Here is a 26,462-nt window from a genome sequence, read left to right as displayed (position 1 = left end):
CTCTGTCTGAAAGAAAAAAAAAAAAAAAAAAAAAGATGTTAAACCTATCTGATACATGTTGATATGTTAAAAAGAGGGGAAACTAGGTTGCGTCTGCATGGGAAATCTGCATTTTCTTCCCAATTTCTGTGTGAATCTAAAACTAATTTAAAATAAAACCTCTATTTAAAAATTGTAATTTTTTCAGATATCTGCTAAATTATTTCTACTAAAAATTAGTAATTGGCAGTAACTACTCCTACTTTTAAAAATAAGAGCATTCATGATACTGCAAAGTAAATTATACAGACTAATACATACTTTCAAAGAAATGCCCCTTTTACATGTTTTATGTTAAGATAACATATATGTGTAAACATGGTCGTATCATTTTTCTTATGGTGTAGTTCACTCTCTAAGAAAGCTGGTCATCTTAGAACCAGGGAAAAAAATTCACATTTTGGAGACTATTTCAATTTACGGCTGGATGCTTTCAAAGTATGACTTTGTGAAAAAAAAAAAAAGTTCAAATTGATTCCTTGTGACTGGATCACTTATTCTAATGAATGCTTGCCTTTATTTTGTTTCCCAGCATTTCTTTCAGCTACGATACAACAGAAGCAAATATTTGCCACTGGAAAAAATATTCAAAGACACTCTTAGGTTAATCTATAGCTGATGACAGTCAGTCTAGTCTACATAGCAAGCAGCTTCAAGATATGATTATTTAGCTAAGCGGGAAATGGGACGTGACTGCTGCCTCATTCCCACGCCTCTCTGGACCTGATAATTTAGAGGAAGCTCACATTTGCAAGATAAAAATTTTCTTTTCCTTCTCAGTATTAAATATGCTGTCACAATAGAAGAAAGCTTTACTGACTTCTTAAATGATGTGTTGAGACCGGAAACCTAAAATGATAGTTACTGAGAATAGTGCTAAAGCCCTAAGTTTTTAGTCACACCCTCACCTAGGTAGGAACCTAACCAAAAGGGGAGAACTGTTGAACAAATTACGGGAGGTCATTGTTTTGGTCACAACTCCTGCATGAGGCCACACTGAGCAGGCAAAACCAGAATGGAGACACTCACGCTGAATGACACACAACGAAGCTGAAACTTGAAGGAAGTAGATAGATCCCAAAAGAGCTCCCTTTTTCCCTGAAGAGATTCCAGTCTACCTGAGTCAGCATAAAGAAGTCCCCTCTGCTTTAATTCTTACCAAAACAAGTAACTTGAAGTAATCTGATATTAACAAATCAGTTGTTATTTTCTATTGCTCTATTTCCGCCTTACACAACACAGTGTTCTGCTATTGCCCAGAGGGCACTGAGACCAAATAAAAGTTGAAAATGCCACACTGAAAGCAAATAAGTCCTAATAACTCAACTTACAACGATAACAAAGAGTGACACCAATGCCCAAAGTTTTGATCAGTATCTCAAAATTGAGAGGCTGACCAAAAGGGAGGAATTCTTACATCAAACAACATTTGGGCTTTAGAAGCCTCCCAATGAGTCCTTGTAAAGAGTCGCGGCCGGGCACCGTGGCTCACGCCTGTAATCCCGGCACTTTGGGAGGCCGAGACGGGTGGCTCATGAGGTCAGGAAATCGAGACCATCATGGCTTACAAGGTGAAACCCAGTCTCTACTAAAAAAAAAAATACAAAAAAATTAGCGGGACTTGGTGGCGGCAGCCTGCAGTCCCAGCTACTCGGGAGGCCGGGACAGGAGAATGGCATGAACCCGGGAGGCGGAGCTTGCTGTGAGCTGAGATCGCGCCACTGCACTCCAGAGCGAGACTCCGCCTAAAAAAAAAAAAAAGAAGAAGAAGAAGAAGAAGAATCGCAACCTACTTTACTATAGAAACAAACTGAAAACCTGACTTGGGAATGTATCATTGTTACAAATAGCGGCGGTTCAGCCAATCACATCAGCCGAGTGTCAGTCAATGGCCGGCAGCCAGCTGTTCAAAACAAGTTCCAAGAAGGCAAATCCGGGCTGTAACCAGGTCTGTAACCAATCCAGCCACCTCTATACCTCACTTCTGTTTTCTGTATGTCACTTTTTTTCTCTGGCTATAAATTTAACCTGCACATATTGTGTGGCAGATCATTCTGAACCATTTTTGGTCTGGACTGCTGCCTGATTCTAGAACCACAAAAAAAAAGCCAATTAAGATCTGCAAACGCAGATTTGTTGTAATTTTGTATTTTAACAGTTGTGCCCTACAAAAGACATTAAGCTGAAATTAATCAAAAATCATTTACGGTCATGATTAGGTCATAAAAAATTGTCAAACATAACAATTCTTCAAAAAAAGCTAAAAAGTATTTTTTAAAAATATTGTTGATGGAAAAAAGAGTGCAAAAGTAGATAGGAAAATTATGTACAAAACTAAAAACAGAGGAGAAATTAAAAGTCAAATAATTGCATCAAACTGGAAACCTAGAAAAAATGGGTGATTTCCTAGTAAAAATACACATTAACAAAATGGGCACTGAAATAAGGCAACTATGAATATACCAATTAGCATAGAAAAGCTAAGAAAGGTCCTTAAAGATCTCCCAGTGGAAAAAGGCCCCAGGACCATCTGGGTCCATAGCTTAGTGTAAGCTGACTTAACTAAATGTGATTTTACACTCATGCATTGCATACATATGATGGTGGTCCCATGAGATAAAAATGGAGCTGAAAAATTCCTTCCTGGCCATCTTGTCATAAGCTCATGGCTCAAAGCATTACCTTTTCTCTGTTTTGATACCATGAAAGGAAAATAAATCTCAGGACCCCCAAATCACTAAGCCAAGGGAAAAGTCAAGCTGGGAGCTCGGTCAGGCAAACCTGCCCTCATTCTATTCCTAACTAAGATAGCTACAAAGATAAAAAGCTACATACCTCACTCACAATTTGCCCACGAAGAATTTCCTTTTGGACAAAGGACAGACAGCACTCAAAGTCATCCCTCACCTGAGACAGATGCATATCTGATTGCTTCCTCTGCCCTATTATTTATGTAAAAATGCAGATTCATTGAGCCAGACTAAATTGTGTATTCAGTGGAAGGCTGATCAAGGATTCAAAAGAATGCAACCTTTTGTCTCCAACCTACTTCTGACCTGGAAGCACCCCCACTTCCTGCTTCCAGTTGTCCCGCCTTACTGGGCCAAATGACTGTATATCTTACACGTCTCATCTATTCCTAAAATGTACAAAAGCAAGCTCTACCCTGGCCACCTTGGACACATGTCGTCAGGACCTCCTGAGGCTGTGTCAAGGGTGTGTCCTTAATCTTGGCAAAATAAGCTTTCTAAATTGACTGAGACCTGTCTCAGATATTCTGGGATCACAATCTACAATCACCATGGTGTTATAGTTGACTGCAGCATTCAGTACAGAGACATGCTGTACAGGTTCGTAGCCTGGGAGCAATAGGCTATACTATGTAACTTAGGTGTGGAGTGGGCTACACCATTTAAGTTTTATAAGGACACTCTACAGTGTTCACACAAAGATGAAATCACCTAAGGATAGATTTCTCAGAAAGTATAACATCGTTACGAGATGCCTGAGTGTACTTTAAATGGTCAAAGCCTAGGAGAAAAAAAGAAACTTAACTCTTGTTATGGGTTAATAACAAAGCTTAAGAGAGTTAACATAGTTCATCTAATCTAAGATGCCAATGATTAAAAAACATTATTTTATGCACCATCACAAATAGGTTGCCAATTAAACCGACTTTCTGAATAACACACAAATGTGAATTTACTTCTATTAATGCCAGGAAAGTAAAATGAAAAATAAATTATGGTTTTGACATGTTAAAGCAAATAAGGCGGGGGTTAGCCTGAGGCCTTCCCTAAGCAAACAGAAACCGAACTTGGAGGCATTTGAACTGACTTAAAAAAATTAACAAACCAACCACAGTCAATGCCAAAAAGCTCAGCAGCCAGTTGGCTGTATGACTCGGGACGCTGAGGGAACCATCCCCACAACAGGCGGTCGCCTAGCTGGAGCCACTGAGGAGCCTCACTTAGGGGCCACCCTAAGAGCTCAAAGCCCCAAGCCGATTTCCGTTCTGGTGCTTCCTGCGTGATTCATGAACCATTCCTTTGCTGAAATAAACTCCGCTTAAATTTATTTTACCTAAAATCCTTTTAACAGACAAAGTCCAGTATTTACACTGAAAATACGGTTGTGAAAACTCACATCTACATCTGCTCTTCAATATTTTTCAAGTACTTTAACACTCTAAGAAAAACGAGCCACTGGAGCGCAAATAAAAGCAAGTCGTGGGGTGCGCGTCTCCCTGGGGCTCTCCATGTTGCCCTCAGGGTTTCTCCCTTCTCTGTCCCGGATCCACCCCAAACAAACCCAAATTGGTCAAAAATTAAAAAATGAAACAACTCAGTTATGCTATAATAATGAATAACAAAGCCACTTAATGATGGGCCACTTTGTAAAATAAAATAAATACAACTTGAGAAAGTGGAGCGCGAGGCAGCGCGGCCTCCTCAACGCTGAGCTGGGACAGAAAGCTTTTTCCTCACCTTTCCTCGGGCAGCCTCGGGGACCATGAAGCCACAGCTTCCCCAGTCGTTCCTGAGGAGCTGAGGAGAAGGAGGCTGGGTCGTCCCTGGCCACGGTCCCCAGGTGTTCCTATAGAGCCAGCGGCGTCTCCCGAGTGGGTCCTGAGGAGGAGGAGGCTGGGTCCTCTCAGGTGTCCCTGTAGGGATGGAGGCGTCTCCTGCGTAGGTCCTGAGGAGGCGGCTCGGCTCCGCCCCCTGGAGCCGCAGGGCGTCTGTGCCGGAACCCGGGCGCCTCTTGAGGTTCTGTGAGGCGGCATCGCGCCCCCTGACGGCCGTCGCAGGCGGTGCAGGATGCTCAGGTGCTCGCGGTCGAGCTGTGGCCTCGCCCCTCCGGTGAATCTCCGAAGTTCACTGTTCTGACAATTACTTGCCATGACTTTTGAAAAACCAGCTGAGGCCGGGCGCGGTGGCTCACGCCTGTAATCCCAGCACTTTGGGAGGTCGAGGCGGGCGGATCGCGAGGTCAGCAGATCGAGACCATCCTGGCTAACACGGTGAAACCCCGTCTCTACAAAAAAATAAATAAATAAAAAATTAGCCGGGAGTGGTGGCGGGCGCCTATAGTTCCAGTTACTCGGGAGGCTGAGGCAGGAGAATTGCTTGAACCCGGGAGGGGGAGGTTTCATGGAGCCTCCTCTAAACAGAAAAGACCGACCCCCAGTCAGTGTTTTATTTTCCCTGATGACCGCAGGCCATGAACTTATGGAACAATAACGTAATTAGGCTCTTGGACCCAGGGAAGTAGCTCCATGCCACCTGCCCTCATTTGCTGAACATTTTGGTTTCTCGGATCTGCTACTCAGTTTCCAGTCTCTTCCTCCCTGCCAATGCTGCCTGCGTGCCTCTTCTGCAAGCAGCAACCGCCTTCCACCTTCCATTCTCTACTCTTTAGCCATCATCTGGCTGGACTTTTCAGAACGGACTGCAAAGGAGAATAAACTGGCTGAGTCTGAGGGTGCACTCACGTGCAAAGTTGCAAGCTTTAATGTACCCATCTTGGCAGATTTTGGCTCCTTAGAGTTCTTTCTCATTTGGGGATCTCATGTGCCCTCTCATGAGGTGGGCTCGCTGACTGTCTGCGCTGGTGGCATCTGGCAGCACCTTGTCAAGTGCACCTAGGTAAGAACCTGGCTGCACCTGATGCTTAGCCAAATGGGGAGCCCACAGTTCTGTGTATCAGGTGATGTTTAATCTCTGGAGGTTAATGAACGTGAGGGAGCGATACTGTCTGGGACTGTCCACATATTGCGTCTGAGTCACTGAAGGAAAAGAATGTAGGGTCTGTTTGCTGGGACTGGACACCTCCATAATCACATGCTCCGTGAAATGCAGGCAGGAGATCTCGCTTTCTACCTCTGGGATGGGAGTGTGCAGTTTCAGAGTGAGACTAGCTCACACAACTGACTATTTGGGAAAGAGAAATGAAATCAGATGCAGCAATTTAATATCCACTAAGATGATATCTTAATCACAAACACTCTTCTGGTTTTTAGAAATGTGAATGTTATTTACACTAGGTTAAAAAACCTGAATATCCAACAGCATGACACCGACTAAAGAAATACTGGTGCACTCTGGAACCTTGCACACCACTTATTGGCATGGGAACAATGGGAACACGCCTATGCAAAGATGTGCATGGAAATTAGAAGAATGCAACACTGTAGAACAGATGTGACTAGGTGCATGATCAAGAGCACACAAGACCAAGCCTGCCTCTTCACACACAAGACCGCGCCTGAGTCTGCACCACGTGACGGGACCATTGTGGAGCAAGCCTGGGAGATTCTGATGTAGGCAGCAGAGGCGTCACTTAGGGACCAGACTTCAGTGGGAAACCACCATCTCCTTCCAACCCAGATGCACTTCGTGGGAAACGCGAGCAGATGAAGGTCATGTAGGAGACGAAAGAACTCGCTCCCCAAGCCCATAGGCCTTTGTCCTCCACCCATGGACCGAAGCATCTTGTTAGATGACGGCCGCCCGCAGCCAGGGCCAGCGGAGAACCTGCCATGGAGCAGAGGTCCGTAAAGAACTGCTGACTGTCACTGTCCCTACTTGGGGGCCACTGGGGGATCTGATGCATCTCACTACCCTTTGTAAAGGAATTATTGAAAATGTCAGCCCTCTAACAAGGCATAGGTTGATTAGTTACAGGATTTAACATTTCTATTTTAAAAGGCAGCATTGAAGAATGTCTTTACAAAGGCTGTACAAAGCCTGCCATATTCTTTGTCACACAGATTGACTCATGTGCAATGCAGCCATTTGATGAAACACTGGCATTTACCAGATGTAAACTTATTAGCAGACGACAACTAGAAATAGTGTGCTGGATGTGCCCGTTTATTTATATGAATATAACCATCTCTCTAGATGCATCGAAAGATACACAACATGAGATCCACTTTATTTCTACAAGTTTATGATCAGGTGGTCAGGACAGGGAAAGAAGAGGAAAAAACTTTAAATCATGGACCTTTATTCTTAGACACCTTTATCCTACATACACAAGGGACATGCATGGTTGAAATAACGGAAACAAGGTGGATAAAAGTGAAAGTAACTTAAACTACTTTACCCAGGAATGCCCAATTCAGATGCTGCAGAGAAGAGCATGAGAACCGGGTGTCTTCAGGACAGGTGTGCATCTGGGAGCAGAGTGGGCATTCATCAGCAGGGAGGAGCAAGGCCTGGGTCGGGGGACACTGGGGCTGCTGTCCCAGAGGCTGGCAGTGTAGCCCTGAACCCCCAAGACTTCACTGAGTCTCCCCTCAACCACCTAAACCAGAATAAACTGATGTAGCAGGACTCCTCAAACACTGTGCAGGGTCTCCATGTCCTCGATGGCCCCCGATGAGCCACAGTACCCTCAGGTCCTGGTGAAGGAGCTGGTGCTGCCTCCTGCCTTTCCCCACATGGGGTCCTGCAGCTCATCCCACACAGCCTCAGATTCCCTCTACAGAACCTGCCCACAGATGTCTTCCGAGACCGGCAATACTGGGAGGCCTGTGGCCCAGACCCAGGAGGAACCAGCTGAGAGGCTCCGTGGAGGTATCGCTGATGGTGTAACCAGAATGAAAATGCCCACTTCTGTTCTGCTCCCTGAGAACAACTGTCAAGCCAGCATGAGTTTCCAGTTGGAACTTTTCCTTTTCTCCCCATGTTTGTCGCTGTTTTAATGGACATTGCCTGGCTATTAAATCCCCCGATGAACTCACTTTGAAAATTATCTATTGCACTGGGCACCCTTTCAGGAATCACTGAGTGTTAATTTTCTCAGTCTGAGTGATAATTTATGAGTCAAACAAGGACAGATCTGAAGCCAGAGGCTGCTCCTGTTGGAAAATCCCTGAGGATGATGTTCCGGGGAAGCCTCCAGCCTTGGGAGTCCCGTGGAACTGAGCCAGCCCAGGTCATGAAGGGAGCTGGTGCCAGACACTGACTGGGGACCTGCTGGCCTCTGGGCAGACCGCTCTGTCCCTGCACCTGGCCTGCCAGGTATCCCTGTGCAGTCATACCAAGTCCTGTGCTCAGAAGGGCCCCAGAGTAGTTTAAAGTTCTGCTGCCGCCCCTGGAAGCTCATGATTTTGAACAACAACAACAAAAAAAACCCCACGTTTTCCACTCAGCCCCACACATTATGTGGCCTGCGCAGCTGTCAGGCTGTGGCCACAGTGCTGGCATCTCTCACACAATGAAGGCTGCTGGAGTCCTGGCTGACTTGTTTTGACTCTTTTGTGAGGCCCACACCTAAGCTAAACACTCACGTGCCCCCATGCTGACTCCCCACACTCTAAAGCGTGAATCTGCCCCTTCAGCTGGGAGAGGGTCCTCATGTCATCTGGGTTTTCAGAGAGAAGGTCAAGGGAGCCTGGGTTCTAGTTCTTCAGTAATCAAGAGTAAGGGTCTTACCTGTTCACAGGTCCCTGTGGCTGCTTTACAGAAAGCAGGAAGTGGCCACTTCAGCCACACGGCTGCATTTCCAGCTCAGTCCAGGCAGAGCTGCACCCTGCCTTGCACCTCTGCAGATCCTGAGGGGAGTCCTTAACTGAGCCAGGGCGAGTCCTGGGGGCACTCTGCCCCTGTGGACACTGCCCCTGGGCAGGCCCTGAATCTCCTCTGCTCCCACACTCTAGAGTTCAACAGGTCTCAGGGGCTCTGCCTGAGGACTGCCCTTCAACCAGGTATTCGTAATTTCCCCAAGACCCAGGCTTGCTGAGTCACTCAGTTACCTGAATGCCTTTTTCACAAAGGGATGACTGTGCTGCTCCGTCTTCCTTCTTTTTGTTTGCGAGGCCACAGGGAAATCTGGATCCTCTGGTGAAAAAGCAAATCCAGTTTCTTCTTCTTCTCTTCTTCTTCTTCTTCTTCTTCTTCTTCTTCTGCTGCTGCTGCTGCTGCTGCCGGTTCTTGTAAATGTCCTCACTTGGTTTCTGGGCAGCAACTTCCTTGACTTGACTGGGGAGCAGATCTGAGCTGCATTTACCAGGCCATGCCCAGGGGAAGTGATCAGTGTGGGACCGTGAAGCTGGATTTCCCCAGGAGCTCCCTCCAAGCTTCTGGTATGATGATAAGACTCGGGATGAACCAAGGATCTCGAACCATGGGACAATGTGAAGTCTAGACCCAGTGGAGGAAGAGAAAGGCTACGGGAAGGGCAGGCTTCACTTTACTGAGCATCCGCTACCTGCCACACAGTTTCACGTGACTTATTCTGTGTGTTTCTCACAGCACCCTTGAGAAATACAGACTACGATCACATCTTTTACATAAAAGAAAACCACCATCCAGGGAGGCGAAGTCCCTTGCTCACAGACTGTCATGTGGGAAGCTCTCTGGATGCAGTGATGTCCTCCAGCTGCAGTACCAGGCAAGCTGTCCCAGAGTTCATGGAGCGGAAAGGCTCGAGAAGCAACTGAGGATGCTCGAATCACAGGTTTATAAAATCCATTCGTAAAACACAGCAAGAAGCTGAGGGAAGGAGATGGGAGGGCCGTATGACCTGATTCCTGTGCTGTCAACATTCATCGGTTCTCTTCTTTCTCTGCTAGTCAACCTCACCCCCTCAGGTGTGACCACGAGGACCAGAGCTGAGGTCTGGGCAAGAGTGCTCACAGCTGAAGGGCTTATGACACACACCAGCTCAATGGGACAGACATGGGACAAGTGTGCCTGATCATGGTGGAGTTGCCAAGAAGCAGCTGTCGCACTGCCATGGGTTCTACGTGTTTCTTGGGCAGAGGACGCATGCGACCAGAATGGGCACCAGGAATGGTGGTGAACGAAGGCCCCATGGTTCTGCATGTTTAGGTGTCTCTTGTATAAAGGCACATTGTGAATTGAACATTTAGTGCCCAGGAGCCTCATGCATATTAAGTATCTCTTGGCCCTTGTGTCTCTTCCTTCCCACATGTAACATACCTGTTCTCTGTAACTATCTATTCTGAACGTATCTAAAAACCATGTCTTGCCTGTGTTATACAAACCACATGCATACTCACGTTCTCTGATGTAGCTGAATGTTTCCTAAGGCCAGGGCACATTTCAGGGTCACATAGAGTGGAGAGAGGGACCAAAATAGCCTTGCTCTGTTTGACTCCCAGCCGAGATGTCTGCTGGGCAGCACTGCCTCTGTAGGCTCTAATGGGGGAAGGGAGCTCAAGGGAGCCTCTGGGGCTGGGCAGGCTACCAGAGAGTGTGGACATTTGGGTGGACCCTGACGGAGGACTTGGGTTTCCTTGGGAGGAAATGTCAGGAAGGGCATCTGGGGCTGAGAGCACTGTGTGAGCAACAGAAGGAAGGAAACTGTGGCTGGCTGGGAAGGGATGGTATGGGGGACAGGGTGAGACTTCTGGCCCTGGGTGCTCAGATGAAGACCTGGGGTTGCCTAGTGGCTGGAAACACACACCAGCTGTGGCAACTTGACCTCTGGGATGTGAGTGTACAGGCAGCTGCTGAGAACGGCTGTGGATTTGGAGATGTGGCTACAGGGAATGGGCAATGGATTCATCTGGGAATTCTGCAGGCAGTGGCCCATAGAGGAAACAGCCTGGAAATGAGACTGCAGATACGTGCTAAAGAGGCTGGAGGAACAGTGACCCCAGTACAAGTTTATGGATCTTATCCACAATCTAAAGAAATGGAGGCCAAATGGCTTTTGAAATTCTAAGATACATGCAGAGGAAGAGTAATGCTTCATGGGAGAGCCAGACTCTTACTGGCAGTGACGCTACACAGTAGAGCTCTGTTCCTCCTGCCCATGTCTGTGGTTGGGGCTGGGGTAGTGCACAAACATGACGCTGATGAGGCCCAAGCATTGTTGGAAAAGAATTCAGCAGCTGCCACAAGAATCTTGAATCCGTGGGTGAAGACCTTGACTTTCTCTGGGACCAATGTGGTCAAGAACAAAGTAAAATCATGACAACAAACACTGTTCAGTTTTCCAAATATAGGCTATTTTAAATACTCTACATTTACCCTCAAAGACTGACATAACTTAGAATAACTTTTATAACAGCAAGGATGAGAACTAAAACTTAAATTGTAAATACAATTTTATTTATAAAAACAAAGTTAGCTTCAAATATTTTATGAACTAGTAGAATTTTAACCTTTTGTCACATTTCCCAACAAAGTAAATAATTCTTTTTTTCACTTCTAGTCTGTCAGAAGAAAAGTCTTAGCTGAAATGGCCAGAAACTCTGACGCACACTCCGGAGGCTGCTTCCGGGGCACCTCGGCACGGCCGCTTTTCCATCCCGGCCCTCACTTGATGAGGTCCAGCAGGGTTGAAATTGTTTGACATGCTTGTTCCCAGTGCGGTAAAGAAATAGCACTTGAATGTAAATTTAATTTCCTCAGCAAGGCCATTTTTATTTTTTTTTTAATTTCTGCAGAAAGGGTACACTCACCAGCAGTTTTGCCACAAGAGTATACTGAGCAAAGGAGACAGGGTCATTTATAACCTGACGCATCCACCCTACTGCTGTGTCCAGTTTCCAGCGGCTGGAACGGGACCTCACATTCTGTATTTGTTCCGATTGGCTAGCAACTTAGAACTTTTTTAGAGAGGAAAAGGCAGAGGAGAACAAAGGAAGGAGGAAGTAACTTGTGGAATGCTGAAAAAAGTAAAAACACCTTCGAATAAAGAAGAGGAACAGGCAATGACCTAAAGCTTGCTTGGACTAGTATAAGCATGCCAGGGCAAATATTTAGGCTAAATTGTGGGAGCTAAGAACATAAAGTACATTGATTTCTTTATTAGGGCTAGCAGATATTTAAGAATGTTAGCACAGGTCTTTGAATAAATTTTGCTTCTAAGAGAAGTTACTATTTATTTCTAATGAGATGGGAAGGAAAGTCTTTGAAGAGGAAACTCTACTTTTTACAGAAGTAGGAACTTAGACTTACAGTTTGCACATTGACAAACTTGTTTTCCTTCCGTACACGAGGGGTTTATGATCCTCTGTTGCAACTGATTTGTCTTATGTAACTTCAAGAGTTACTCGTCAACCTACTTACTATTCTGGACTTTTCGGGAAATGGCAATTTGCCTTCCTATTTAGTGGGAGGGATACTGAGACTGCACTTTTTCTTACCCCAAGAAGTGCACAGTGTCATTGCAATGTCAACATCAGGGAGATCTCAGCCAGTGTGAAATAATTAGATCGTCCACTCAAAATTCTTAGTTACATCTTTTTAATATTTTCTTCACACTTCTTAAAAGCAGCTTAACAAGAATTGCATTAGTCAGGGTTTTCCAGAGAAACAGAAAAGAGAGGAGGAGATGTCCAGAATTGTCTCGTGTAATTACAGAGGCTAGAATCCAAGGAAGAGTGGCTTGAGTCCAGGGGCAGAATTCCCTCTTCCCCTGGGAGGTCAGTATTTCTTCCTTTAAGGCCTTCAACTGATTGGATGAGACCCACCCACATTATGGAGCATAATCTGCTTTACTAAAAGTATACTGGCTTAAATGCTAATTTCATCTGAAAAATACCACAGAATAATGTTGACCAAGTACTGGGAGAGGCCTTTTCCTTCATCTTTTGGTAAATTGCAATCCCTGGGTATATTCACATTTGAAACTCAAATGTGGGCATTGGCTACTGCAGGCCTTTCCCGGCTCAATGGAGTGCAGACAGGGGAGGCACAGGAGTGACTCCATTGTGTGAAGAGAAGACTGATGAGGGCCCGTGTGGCACCTCAGGTAGGGTCTGCACTGTCTGGACTATGGTCAGGCCCCTGCCTGAGCCAGCCCTGCTCTCCAGTGTCCCCAAGGAATCCCTGAAACTAGCATCTCATGGAGGAGATAGACGATGCAGGAGGTCCCCTGTGCCCAGAACAAATGGTACAACAAGGCCCCTCTGTTCCCCAAACTGGTCTCAGCAAACTTTCCCCACAGCTTGGATCTGGGCAGGTCACAGGGCCCAAACCTCATGACCAGCAGTGCTGGACCAGGGGGCTAGAAGGGCAGGTGGAGCTCTCTGACGACATTGTGGAGAGGAAGGGTGCCAGGCAAGGGGTGTCCAGGCAGGGGGTGTCCAGGATACTGTCCTGAGAGCCTCTCCAGGGACAGGTGCCCTTAGGGGCAGAGAAAAAGGCAACCGGGGAGACCAGAGGAGTCTGATGCAGATAAGGAGGGGCTCTGTCCAGTGATGTTTCTCCACAATGAGCTCTCCCGAGGACAAGCAGCCTGCTTTATAGGTGAACCCCATTGCACAGTGAGAAGACGAAGACTTCGGAACTCAGTTCCCTAGAACCTCTTCTCTCCCTGCATAGTCCGGCCCTATTGGTCCCTTCTGGTCTTGAAGGTCTTTAATGGAAACAAACCGCAAGGCCAAGGCCAGACCTGCCTGCCCTTCATGCCCATCTCCACGCAGCAGTTGAGTGTGGACTCTGCCTCCCCTGTCCCCCGAACAGTGAGTCCCCACCAGCCCCTCCAGGGACACAGTGCCAGCTCTGCAGCCCTCCCATCCCTCTGTCCATTCTTCTGCAGGCAGGATGGGCACTGTGGCTGGAGGAAGGCTCCTGATCCACTGCTTTGGGGGAATCTCTGATTTAGCACTCCACAGGGAACCCAACAGAGATCCAAAGCTGAGTACTGATTCAGAGAAAGAACATTTCTGCTAAGCTTAGGGCCTCAGGGAGGACAGATAATTATCTAAAGTTGACAGAACAATCAATTTTTTGGGTCTGAAGTTTACAAACAAAATCCCTCTCCTTTGAAGGCAGATTAGCCGTGGAAACACCTTCTACATTGCCTGCCTAAATGGTTTGTCTCTGCAATCAATCTCTCTATTCTTTCAAACAGAATTAGGATAATTTGCATAATTGTTTCTTGTCTCAGAGAAATCTTACGGGGAGGCTGTCTCCAGATAACCAGCAGCCTGGGCTCCAGGCTGGGTTGTTTCCCGACGCCAAACCCACAGGCAGCCTTGCGGTAAGGCTCCAGGCTCTAGAGCCAAAGGCTCTAGGTCAGAGGCTCCACCTGGGACCCCTGCGCCCTCCCTGCCAGGGCGGCAGAGGGAGCCACATCCCTGAAAGCCTCTGGCTTAGGGACCTCAGAATTCCCACCTCTGATAAGGTAATGAAATGAGCCAAAGTTGGTGAACAAACTGTGAACAAACTGGCCTACAGTGGCTAAAACCAGAGGGAGAAAAATAAGGTGATAAACCCCAAAAACCAGCCATCCTGGGAAGTTTCAAGGGGCTGCATAGGGTTCTACATAGGGTTCAGTGCATGTCACAGGCCCAGCAACCACATCTGCAGCCCCCAGGACCTAATCCCCTTCTACATAGGGTTCAGTGCATGTTAGCAAACACTGGGCTCGATTCCTGCCTAGTCCCTGCCAGATATCCCATGCCCACCTCATTAAGAGAATGAGGCCACACAATCACACCCAGGCCATCGTGGTGATGGAGTGGCTGGGGTCCAACTTGCACACCCTTCATTGCTGGTTCAGAGCCAGCTGTCTGACCACATTCCTACTCCAAGATGGGACTTTGGGGACATTAAAAGGGGTCAGCGACCCTGGTGGACAAAGTTCCAAAACATGGCCAGCTGGTCCCCTAGAAGTTTGGTACATGGGATAAGCCAAGGCTTTTCTTCAGGAACAGGTTTTCCACCACGTCGCTGCCCAAGGCCCAGGGCATCCCCAAGTTTGCGTGAAGCCTGCCTGCCATGTCCACAGCCCATGCTGAGCCCTCCTGGAGCCACTGGAATGCTTGTTCCTGGGCATGTGATAAGCCCAGACAGCTTCCGCCTTGCAGGACAACTGTGTGCATCTGGCAGCAGTAGCCAGAGGGCCCATGGAAGATGGAGGTGAAACCAGATGCTGTGAGAACACTTTATTAGGCAAAACCGCATACTATACAAATGCTTTAAAATGCAGCAGGAGATGTGAAGACACAAATGAACAAGCGCATAGTGACACATGGCTGTCAGAACACAGGAAAGAATCCACACTGCTTCCCCCCTTTACCTAGAAAAGGAGAGTTCTAGGCCACCTCCTCCTCAGCACACTCCTCATCCTCCTCCTCCTCCGCCGTGGCATCCTGATATTGCTGATATTCAGGCACCAGGTCGTTCATGTTGCTCTCGGCCTCGGTGAATTCCATCTCATCCATGCCCTCGCCTGTGTACCAGTGGAGGAAGGCCTTGCGCCTGAACATTGCTGTAAACTGCTCTGAGACACATGTGAAGAGTTCCTGGATGGCCGTATTATTCCCAATGAAGGTGGCTGACATTTTTAGCCCCTGGGGTGGGATGTCACAGACGGCTGTTTTTACGTTGTTGGGGAGCCAGTCAGCAAAGTAGCTGCTGTTCTTATCTTGAATGTTGAACATCTGTTCATCCACCTCCCTCATGGGCATGCGACCCCTAAAAATGGCAGCCGCCGTTAGGTAGTGGCCGTGATGGGGGTCACAGGCAGCCATCATGTTCTTAGCATCAAACATCTGCTGGGTGAGCTCAGCCACAGTCAAGGCCCAGTACTGCTGGCTGCCCCGGCTGGTCAGTGGGGCAAAGCCGGGCATGAAGAAATGCAGCCGGGGAAACGGAACCATGTTCACGGCCAGCTTCCGCAGGTCAGCATTCAGCTGGCCCGGGAAGCGCAGGCACATGGTGACCCCACTCATGGTAGCAGACACCAGGTGGTTCAGGTCACCATAGGTGGGTGTGGGCAGTTTTAGGGCCTTGGAACATATGTCATATAGCGCTTCGTTATCTATACAGAAGGTCTCATCCATGTTTTCCATGAGCTGGTGGACTGAGAGGGTGGCGTTGTAGGGCTCCACCACGGTGTCTGACACCTTGGGCGAGGGCAGGATGCTCAATGTGTTTATGATCCTGTCTGGGTACTCCTCCCGGATCTTACTGATGAGAAGGGTACCCATCCCAGACCCAGTCCCCCCACCCAGGGAGTGGGTCAGCTGGAAACCCTGCAGGCAGTCACAGCTCTCAGCCTCCTGACAACGTCCATCACTGACTCCATCAGCTCCGCGCCTTCGGTGTAGTGTCCCTTGGCCCAGTTGTTTCCGGCCCCACACTGACCTGTAAGACAGTACAGCCAGTCACTCGACGGCCAGGTATACGGTCATCAGTGGTCACCACCATAATGCAGAAAGGGCCAAGTGTCACATGTGAGGTGAAAGCACCATTCGCCCTGCAGGTGGAGCAAATGAAACCCGCTCCCCCAGAGTTACAGGACAGCAGCTTCCCCTGTTAGAAATTAAGACAGGAGTCAAACCTGAGACGGGCTCACAGACCTCGCTGCAGGTGGCTCCTGCCCATTCTCAGGAAAGGCAGTAGCCACGACCCCAGCTCAGCTCCCGACAAGGACATCAGTAGCTCCTCACCTTGAGGAGACACCCGGGCCTTCCTCCCGAAGCCCGTTTAGGACAGGCAGATTGAGCGACTCGACTCGGCGGATAGGAGGGTGTTCAGGGGCCCTGGCGCCACAGTTCCCACAGGATGACCTTGGGGTGTTCCTAGATTTTGAGCTGCCCTGGCTAAGGAGCCGCACCCCAGTCCTCGCCCGCAGCTCACCGGAAATGAAGTTGTCTGGCCTGAAAACCTGCCCGAAGGGCCCCGAGCGCACAGAGTCCATGGTGCCCGGCTCCAGATCCACGAGCACAGCGCGGGGCACGTACCTGCTACCTGCGTGGGGAGGGAGGGCATGAGCGAGGGGAGAGCTACGTTCCCAGGAGGGCGGTGGGGGAAGGACGAGGGTCTCACCGCTGGCCTCGTTGTAGTACACGTTGATGCGCTCCAGCTGCAGGTGGCTGTCCCCATGGTAGGTGCCAGCGGAGTCGATGGCATGTTCATCAGAGATCACCTCCCAGAACTGCAACAGACAGGAGGGGCCAGACAGGCCGGGGCTGAGTCACGGAGGCGCCCCAGCCCCTCTCCCACCCCCACCCTCATCCACACCCCCATCCCTAGGCCGCCCTGTCCCTGGGGTCCACCCCAGCCGCCTCACCAGCCGCCCAGTTCCACCGTCCCCGACAGGGAGCCCAGGGGCCGCAATGCAGGGGCACCGCTCCCGCCACTGCCAACATCTTCCCCGGCCACCCGGTAGGCCCGGGCTGGGCCCTCAGAGCCCCGGCTGCCAACCTTGGCCCCGATCTGGTTCCCGTACTGCCCGATCTGCGTGAGCACAATCTCCCTCATGGCTAAGGCAGGATTAGGGCGGCAACAGAAGCGCGAGAAGGAGGAGCAGAGGCGCAGCGACCCAGCCCGCCCTCCGCTAACGCTTAAATAGCCCCGCGTCCACCTCCCTCAGCCTCCGATTGGGCTCCCAGAATAAGCAACAGCTTTACTTCCACACAGGTGCACCCACCTGTGAATCCCTTGGCGTTGAACGTCTGTTGGAGAACTCAGGTATCCTTGCTATGGTCCCTTCCACGTTGGGGAAAGCTGCTCAGCTGAAGAACTTCCTCCCACGTCTTTAGTAAGACTAAATTCCTAGCTGAGCTGAAACTGATTTTTCCTCCCATGTGGGAGGGGAAGACTCTTGTTTCCATATTCACAGAGTGCCTTTGCACCTGTCCCAGATTGATGACATATTTTTGTAACCGATGAGTCTTTTCATCTATTAGGAGATCTGTGGTTAGGAAAGGCCTTCCACATGTTAACTCAACAGGACTTAATTATACGTTTTACTTTGGAGCAGTTCAAACCCGCAGTAAGCTATGGGTGTTAGAGATAGTCAGGCCTCTGATTTAGCTAGTCTTCTTTAGGATTAGCCCTTTCACCTTTCCAGAGGACTGTGGTCTCCAGCAGAGTGAAGGTAATATTGGATTCTTAAAGCTGAGGATAGGTGTTGGGTTACGCCTGCTGTGAAAGATGGGCCATTGTCACTTTGCAGGCTTTTGGATTACCCAAACTGAGGAGTTATTTCTTCTGGTAAACATTTTTCAGATGGGGTGGGGAATGCCTCGATCTAACCAGTGAAGGTATCAGTAAGCATTAGCAAATATTTGAATCTCCTGCAGAAAGGCTTCAGGGTAAATTAGAGTTGCCAGTTCTCATGTAGATAGGTTCCTCAATTTTGGACAGGTTTAACTGGAGAAGGAGAAAATTGCTGGCCGTTTGGGTCATGTCAGGCACAGAGCTCACAGGGCTAAGTCACCTGTTTTAGTGTCTTGAAAAGATTTACCCCTATAAACAAATGAGACATTAACAGAAACAAAGAATCCCTTCTAGGGTGAAAAGAATCATGAAAGTGCTGAGTTATACTCCTGTGTTTGGTACTTGGCATTAGTAATTTATTACCATCATTCAGCCCGAGGGGCCCTGGACTGAAATGCAATCCCTGGACCATTTTTGTTCTTCTTCAGGGTATTCCGGCCCAGTTCTATGTATGCTGACCAGCACGCCCACAAGCTTCATTGGCCCTTTCAGTGCAGGGGCCTTGGCTGTGGCATCTACAAGGGCATTTCCTTTTACATGGTCAGTCTCTCTTTTGATCTCCTCTGCAATTAATTATAGTCACTTTTTGGCAGCAAAGCAGCATTCTAACAAGCTCAAAATCTGAATGATGTTGTATGGAAAAGCCCTTTGGGGTCAGGAGTCCCCACCCATTCCAAATTGCAGCATAAGCATGAAGCACTAAAAAATCAGACTTGGAATCAGTGTAAATGTTAACTTTTAAATCCTTTCCAACTGCAGGGGCCTAGTAAGTTCAATTAACTCAGCTTTTTGAGCTGAGGTCGAGGCCAGCAAGGCTTGTGCCTTGATTCTCTTGTGCTGACTACTAATAGCATATCTAGCCCTCCTGTTTTCCTGATGCATAAAAAAACTTGCATCTGTTAACCACTCTTCCTTGGGATGGTCAAGGGGCTCATCTCTCCTACGTCTGGCCTGCTAGAATAAATTTGTTTCATAACCTGTGACATGCTTTGGCTGTGTCCCCAGTCAAATCTTATCTTGAATTATAGCTCCCATAATTCCTACATATCGTGGGAGGGGCCCAGTGGGAGGTAATTGAATCGGGGGATGGGTCTTTCCCATGCTGTTCTCGTGACAGTGAATAAGCCTCATGAGATCTGGTGGTTTATTTATTTATTTATTTTTGAGACAGAGTCTTGCTCTGTTGCTCAGGCTGGAGTGCATTATCGTGATCTTGGCTCACAGCAACCTCTGATTCCCGGGTTCAAGCGATTCTCCTGTCTCAGCCTCCCGAGTAGCTGGGATTACAGGTGCCCACCACCATGCCTGTCTAATTTTTGTACTTTTAGTATAGACGGAGTTTCACCATGTTGGCCAGGCTGGCCTCGATCTCCTCACCTCAGGTCATCCACTGCCTTGGACTCCCAAAGTGCTGGGATTACAGCTGATGGTTTTATAAAGGGGAGTTTCCCTACACAAGCTCTTTTGCCTGCTGCCATGTAAGAGATGTGACTTTGTTCCTCACCTGCCTTCTGCCATGAGTGTGAGGCCTCTCCAACCACGTGCAACTGTGAGTCAATTAAACCTCTTTTTTAATAAATTACCCAGCCTCAGATATGTCTTTATTAGCAGCGTGAGAACAGACTAATACAACCTGTATGCCAGAAAGGCTGGGAGCACCTGTGGACTCTGACAGGTAAGTAGCTGGGTTTATGGTTTGCCAGGCTTTAAGGGTTATGTCTGGAGGGTCGGTCTAGCAATAAGGCCTCACACTTTCATAAATATTCTCCTATTATCCACTGGTGCCCTTTAGCTTCTAGGACCACCTTCCCTTGTTGTGGGGTCAAAAACCTGTAGGTGCTGTTCTAATGTTAGTTTATTAGCTTTGCCAACTAGAAAAGTGGTAGCAGCAATAGCTCTAAGACATCAAGGCTAAAAGTCAGAGGATCACTAAGGAAAGTAAAAGCTAAACTGTTTGGGGCCTCTTTCCTGGGGCAGCCTCCAGACTACTGCAAAACGGAGGCGGTGGGCAGAAAGGCAACAATATGCAGAGCACTCAGGTGAGGGACAAAGCACAAGGTGGACAGTCCAAAAACAGAAAGTGGCAAACATCTTGTTTAGCCAAATCCATTCTTCTCAATATTCCCCAGGGCCTCTAACCCTGTGGGCTTGGCCTCTAATCTGAGTATGACACCCCCAGGTCTCTAACTTTGGGCTGAGTCTCTCACCCTAATATTATACCCTAGGGCCTCTCACTTAAGTAATAGTGGGTAATCATTCTTGCCAACCTGAATGGCTTCGCGACTCTAAAAGACAGCCCACTTGCCAGCTGAATGATTCTATGTGGATTGTTTTCCTTGGAGTGGGGGTCTTGTCTTGGTGTCCCTTCATGGTGTTGCTGAAAGATTTTGCTGGAAAAGAGGTTCCTGATACAGACCACAAAGTAGGATTCTTAGATCTTGTGCAGTAAAAAATTTGAGGTGAGTCAGAGAGCACAGTGAAAGAAGCAAGTTTATTAGAAATGACTCCATTACAGAGTTGGACATCCTCAGAAAACAAGAGCAGGAATGCATTGTCTTTTGTTAGTGTCTGTACTCTAACTATAAAGAGAAAGAGTTATAATTACACTTGGAAGGTGCAGATGTACTCACTAAAGTCGGGGCTATTGGTTTTAACAGTGACCATTAACCCGTTAACCTAAGCTAGCTCGTTAATATTATCTTTAACAAAAAATGCTGCACTCCTAGGACATTTATACATTTTTCAGGCTTGGTGGAAGATGTCTTGTATGGCCATAAATATTCTGCAATTGTAATCTGTGGCCAGTAAAAAAATGTGGCTATTTCCAGACCATAGGTATTAACCTTCTAGATGCCTTGTGAGTACCTAGCTACTCATATTAAGATAGAGAATTCTAGTCATGTTTATTAAACTAGAAGCTTGATAACCATGAGTTCCTCTAACACAGCAAGTCTACTCCTCAAGGAGAAAATGCATTTCTCAGGAATTTTGTGCATTTTGTATGGTGGCATTTGGTATGTTTACCAAAATGGCAGAAAAGAGTGAAATTAGTCCTCAAAGATTTCTCAAGATTGGATATAAAGTAAACAAAATGATTATAGTTAATATGCAAGTTGACACAGTTGATATGCAAAAGAAATTTTGTTTGAAACACAATGAGATTTTTATTTTTATTTATTATTATTATTTTGAGACAGAGTCTTGCTCTACTGCCCAGGCTGGAGTGCAGTGCACCATCTTGCCTTACTGAAACCTCCGCCTCCCAGGTTCAAGTGATTCTCCTGCCTCAGCCTCCCAAGTAGCTGGGATTACAGGCATGAATCACCACACCCAGCTAATTTTTGTATCTTTAGTAGAAATGGGGTTTCACTCTGTTGGCCAGGCTGGTCTCAAACCCCTGATAACAAGTGATCTGCCCACCTTGGCCTCCCAAATTGCTGGGATTACAGGCATGAGCTACTGCTCCCAGCCACAATGAGGCTTTTAAATAATTCTGATTTCCTGCTGTTGAGCAGGGAGCTGAGCAAATTCAACAGATCATGAGCCTAAAGTAGGAGAAGACTGAGGACAAACTCTAGAACACATGTGATTAAATTAATTACAATGGAAACCAAATCAAATTTAATAAGGCCATACCTCTTAGTTTCAAGATGTTTCCCCTCATTTTGAAATGTGGTGTTATTCAGTGGAAAAGAAAAATAGTGTTTATCTCCAGAGTAAAGAACAGGGATCCCTGCAGGGACTGACTGACTGAGAGCTATGGCTCAGGATTAAAAATTCTCTTTTTTCCACTTACAAACTAAAAATTAATTTCTAAGCCCCTATTGACTAAATGGACCCCCCTTCTTGGATAAGGACATTCCAAAGTTACCCTGAAAAGCTAGTTCAAGCCATGGGTCACACCTGCCTCGTTAGACTCTCCTCCCTTTGGTTTTAATTGTAATTTTTAATTAATTTTTATGGGTACATAGTTGGTGTATATATTTATGGGGGTACATGACATACTTTGATACAGGCATGTAACAAGTAATACATAATAAAAAACAGGGTATCCGTCCCCTCAAGCATTTATAGCTTGTGTTATAAACAATCCAATTATACTATTTTAGTTTTTATAAAATATATAATTAAAATTTTTTTTACCATAATCACCCTGTTGTGCTATCAAATACTGTCTTATTCATTCTTTCTAACAATTTTTTGTACCCATTTCACATCCCCACTAACCCCCTGTTCCCCCACTGCCCTTCCCAGCCTCTGGTAAACACCCTTATACTCTCTATGACATCAATTATTTCAAATTTTAGCACCCACAAATAAGTGAGGACATGTGACATTTTTCTTTCTGTGCCTGACTTATTTCACTTAACATAAAGCCTTTCAGTTCCATTTCTGTTACTGCAAATGACAGACTCTCATTCTTTCTTATAGCTGAATAGCACTCCATTGTGTATATGTACCACATTTTCTCTATCCAGTCATCTGTTGATGGACATTTAGGTTTCTTCCAAATCTTGGCTATTAGCAACATTTGTTTTTGACTGACTTCTGGATAAAAGCCACCTTAACTGAGGTGAAATGATATCTCATTTTGGGTTTGATTTGCATTTCTATAATGATCAGTAATGTGGAGCACCTTTTCACTTGCCTATTTGCCATTTGTATGTCTTCTTTTCATAAATGTCCATTTAAATTTTTGTCCACTCTTTAATTGATTATATTTTTTCTATAGAATGTTTTGAACTCAATATATTGTAGTGTATTAGTCTGTTTCTGCACTGCTATAAAAAAACTGAGACTGGGTTATTTATCTATTTATGTATTCAGATGAAGTCTTGCTCTGTCGCCCAGGCTGGAGTGCACTGGTATGATCTCGGTTCACTGCAACCTCCACCTCCTGGGTTCAAGCAATTCTCTGCCTCAGCCTCTTGAGTAGCCGGGATTACAGGCACCTGACACCATGCCCAGCTAAGTTTTGTATTTTTAGTAGAGACGGGGTTTCACCATCTTGGCAAGGCTGGTCTTGAACTCCTGACCTCGTGATCCACCCGCCGCAGCCTCCCAAAGTGCTGGGATTACAGGCATGCACCACTGCGCCTGGCGAGACTGGGTAATTTATAAAGGAAATAGGTTTAACTGAGTCACAGTTCCACATGGCTGGGGAGGCCTCAGGAAACTTACAATCATGGCAGATGGGAAGCAGGCACCTCTTCCATGATGGCAGGCGAGAGAGCATGTATGTGAAGCAAAGGGGGAAAAGCCCCTTATAAAACCATCAGATCTCATGAGAACTCACTCATTATCAGAAGAACAGCCTGGGGGAAACCAACCCCATGATCCAATCACCTTCTACCAGGTCTCTCCTTCAACACCTGGGGATTACAATTCAATATGAGATTTGGGTGGGGACACAAAGCCTAACCATATCATGTAACTATTAATTGCTTTTCAGATGGGTAATTTACAAATATTTTCTTCCATTCTGTGGGTTTTCTCTTCACTTTGTTTATTGTTTCCTTCACTTTAAAAAAGCTTTCTGACTTGCTGTAATTCCATTTGTCCATGTTTGCTTTGGTTGTCTGTGCTTATGGGGAATTATTTAAGAAATTTTTGTCCAAACCAATGCCCTAAAGAGTTTCCCCAGTGTTTTCTTGTAAAATTTTGATAGTTTGAGGTGTTAGGTTTAAGTCCTTAATTCATTTTAATTTGATTTTTGTATTTTGCAAGAAATAGGGTTCTAGTTTCATTCTTCTGCCTATGGCTTGCCAGTTTTCCCAGCCCTATTTATTACTGAAACTGTCTTGTTTTTTGTTGTATGTTATTGACACTTTTGTTGAAAATTAGTTTAGCTGTATGAGTTTGTTTCTAAGTTCTCTATTTCATTCCATTTGTCTTTATGTCTTTTTATTCTAGTGTCATGCTGTTTTAATTACTATAGCTTGATAGTACAATTTAAAACCATGTAATGGGATTCCTACAGTTTTGGTTTATATACTCAGAATAGCTTTGACTATTATGGTGTTTTGTGGTTCCATATATATTTCAGATTTTTTTTCTATTTCTGTGAGGAATGTCATTGTTATTTTGATAGAGATGGCATGAAATGTATAGATTGCTTTGGATCATATGGACATTTTTTAAAATACTGATTCTTCCAATCTGTGAACATAGAAATAACTTTCCATTTTTTTGTCTTCTCTTTCATTTCTTTTATCAGTGTTTTACATTTTTAACTGTTGAGAACTTTTATTTCTTTGGTAAATTCCCACACATTTTGTTTTATTTGTGGCTATTTCAAATAGGATTACTTTTTTGAATTCTTTTTCAGTTTGTTGACTGTTGGCATATAGAAATCCTACTGATTTGTATATGTTAATTTTGTATTCTGCAAATTTACTCGTTATTACTTCTAATAGTTTTTTGATGGAAATATTATGCCATTCTCACATTGCTGTAAAAACAATCGGTGACTGGTTAATTTATAAAGGAAATAGGTTTAATTGGCTCATGGTTCTACAGGCTGTACAGAAAGCATAGCACTGGCTTCTGCTTCTGGTCAAGCCTCTGACAACTGACAATCAAGGTGAAAAATAAATCCAGTGCTTGCACATCACATGGTAAGTGTGAGGGCAGGGGGGAAGTGCTACACACTTGTAGATAACCAGCTCTCATGAAAACTTACTATTGTGAGAATGGCACCCAAGGAAATGATGCCAAACTGTTCATGGAAATCCTGCCCTCATGATTCAATCACCTCCCGACTAGGCCCACTTCCAACATTGAGGATTACATTTTAATATAAGATTTTGGTGGGAACACATACCTAAACTATATCATTTTGCCCCTGGCCATTCCAAGTCTCATATCCTTCTCATATTTCAAAATACAATCATGACATCCCAATAATCCCCAAAGTCTTCACTCATTTCAGCCTTAACTCAAAAGTCAAAAGTCTCATCTAAGACAAAGCTAGTTTATTCTTCCTATAAGCCTGTAAAATAAAAAACAAATTAAGTGCTTCCAAGATACAAATGGGGCATAGGCATTGGGTAAATACTCCTATTCTAAAAGGAAGAAATCAGCTAAAAAAAAAAAGAGACCACAGGACCCATACAAGTCTGAAGCCCAGAAGGGGAGTTATTGAATTTTAAGGCTCCAAAATAATTATTTTTGATTCTATGTCCCATTTCCAGGGCACACTAATGCCTTGGGATGTTTAGACCTTGTGGCTTTGCATGGTTCAGCCCCCACAGCTGCTCTCATGGGCTGGTATTGTGTGCCTCTGGCTGGTTTTGTGTGCTTCTGGCTTTTCCAGGTGCAAAGTGCAAGCTGTAGCTAGATCTACCATTCTGGGATCTGGAGGACAGTGATCCTCTCCTCACAGATCTACTAGGCCATGCCCCAGTGGGGAACCCACATGGGGATTGTAACCCTACATTTCTTTGCTGCATTGTTTTAGTAGAGGTTCTCCATGAGGGCTCCACCCTTGCAGCATGCTTCTGCCTGCACACCCTAGCTTTTTTATACATTATTTGAAGTAAAGGTGGAGGCTCCCAAGTCTCAGCTCTTGCATTTTGTACACTCACAGGCCTAACAACATATGAAAGCTACCAAGGCTTATAGCTTGCACCCTCTGAAGCAGTGACTGGAGTTGTAACTGGGCCAATTTGTGCTACACCTGGAGCTGGAGCAGTGGCCAGAATGCAGGGAGCCATGTTCTAAGGCTACCCAAGGCAGCAGTTCCTGGGCCTGATCCCAGAAACTATTCTCTTCTTTTAGGCCTCAGGGTCTGTGATGGGGGGCTGCCTTTTAGATTTCTAAAATGCCTTCAATTCCTCTTCCCCATTGTCTTGGCTATCAACACTTGCTTTTTTTTTTTAAGTTATACAAATATCTCTAACAAGTGATTGCTCCACAGCCTGCTCGAGTTCCTCTCTTGTAAAAGCTTTTTATTTTTCTGCCACATGACTGGGATGCAAAGTTTTTAAGCTTTTACGCTATGCTTCCCTTGCAAGTAAAAATAAATTACAACTTACTTTTTTTTGCTGCAACATGTGAGCATAGGTTGTTAGAAGCAGCCAGGCCACATCTTCAATGCTTTAGTGCTTAGACATTTTTTCAACAGAAACCCTAAATCATCACTTTCAAATTCAAACTTTTATATATCCCTAGGGCATGACAGAAATTCAGCCAACCACTTTGCTAAGACAACATGAATGACCTTTGCTTCGATCCTAATAAGTTTCTAATTTTCATCTGAGACCTCCTCAGCTCAGCCTTCACCATCCAGATCACTATCAGCATTTTCGTCAAAGCCATTCAAAGTTAAGAAAATCTCAACTTTCCCTCATTTTTCTGTCTTCTTCTGAATCCTACAAACTCTTCCAACCTCTGCCTGTTTACCCAATTACAAAGCTGATTCCACATTTTCAGGTATTCTTATAACAATTTTCCACTCCTTTGTGCCAATTTTCTGTATTAAGC

General features: G+C 45.9%; 1 protein-coding gene across 1 annotated transcript in view; it reads right to left on the bottom strand.

Moving 5' to 3' along the window:
* The window catches only part of LOC129398234 (tubulin beta-8 chain-like), a 103,525-nt gene that overhangs the window by 31,930 nt on the left and 45,133 nt on the right, over positions 1-26,462 (bottom strand). Inside the window, 5 exon segments of the mRNA XM_063604729.1 lie at positions 4,527-5,073; positions 8,801-16,035; positions 16,038-16,118; positions 16,614-16,724; positions 16,803-16,911. Coding sequence (XP_063460799.1) covers positions 15,065-16,035; positions 16,038-16,118; positions 16,614-16,674 — 1,113 coding nt within the window. The 5' untranslated portion in view covers positions 16,675-16,724; positions 16,803-16,911 and the 3' untranslated portion in view covers positions 4,527-5,073; positions 8,801-15,064.

This window comes from Pan paniscus, chromosome 4, assembly GCF_029289425.2.
Source record: "Pan paniscus chromosome 4, NHGRI_mPanPan1-v2.0_pri, whole genome shotgun sequence".
Classification (NCBI taxonomy): domain Eukaryota; kingdom Metazoa; phylum Chordata; class Mammalia; order Primates; family Hominidae; genus Pan; species Pan paniscus.
The sequence above is the reverse complement of the archived record's forward strand: the minus strand, read 5'-3'. Positions and strand labels throughout refer to the sequence as shown.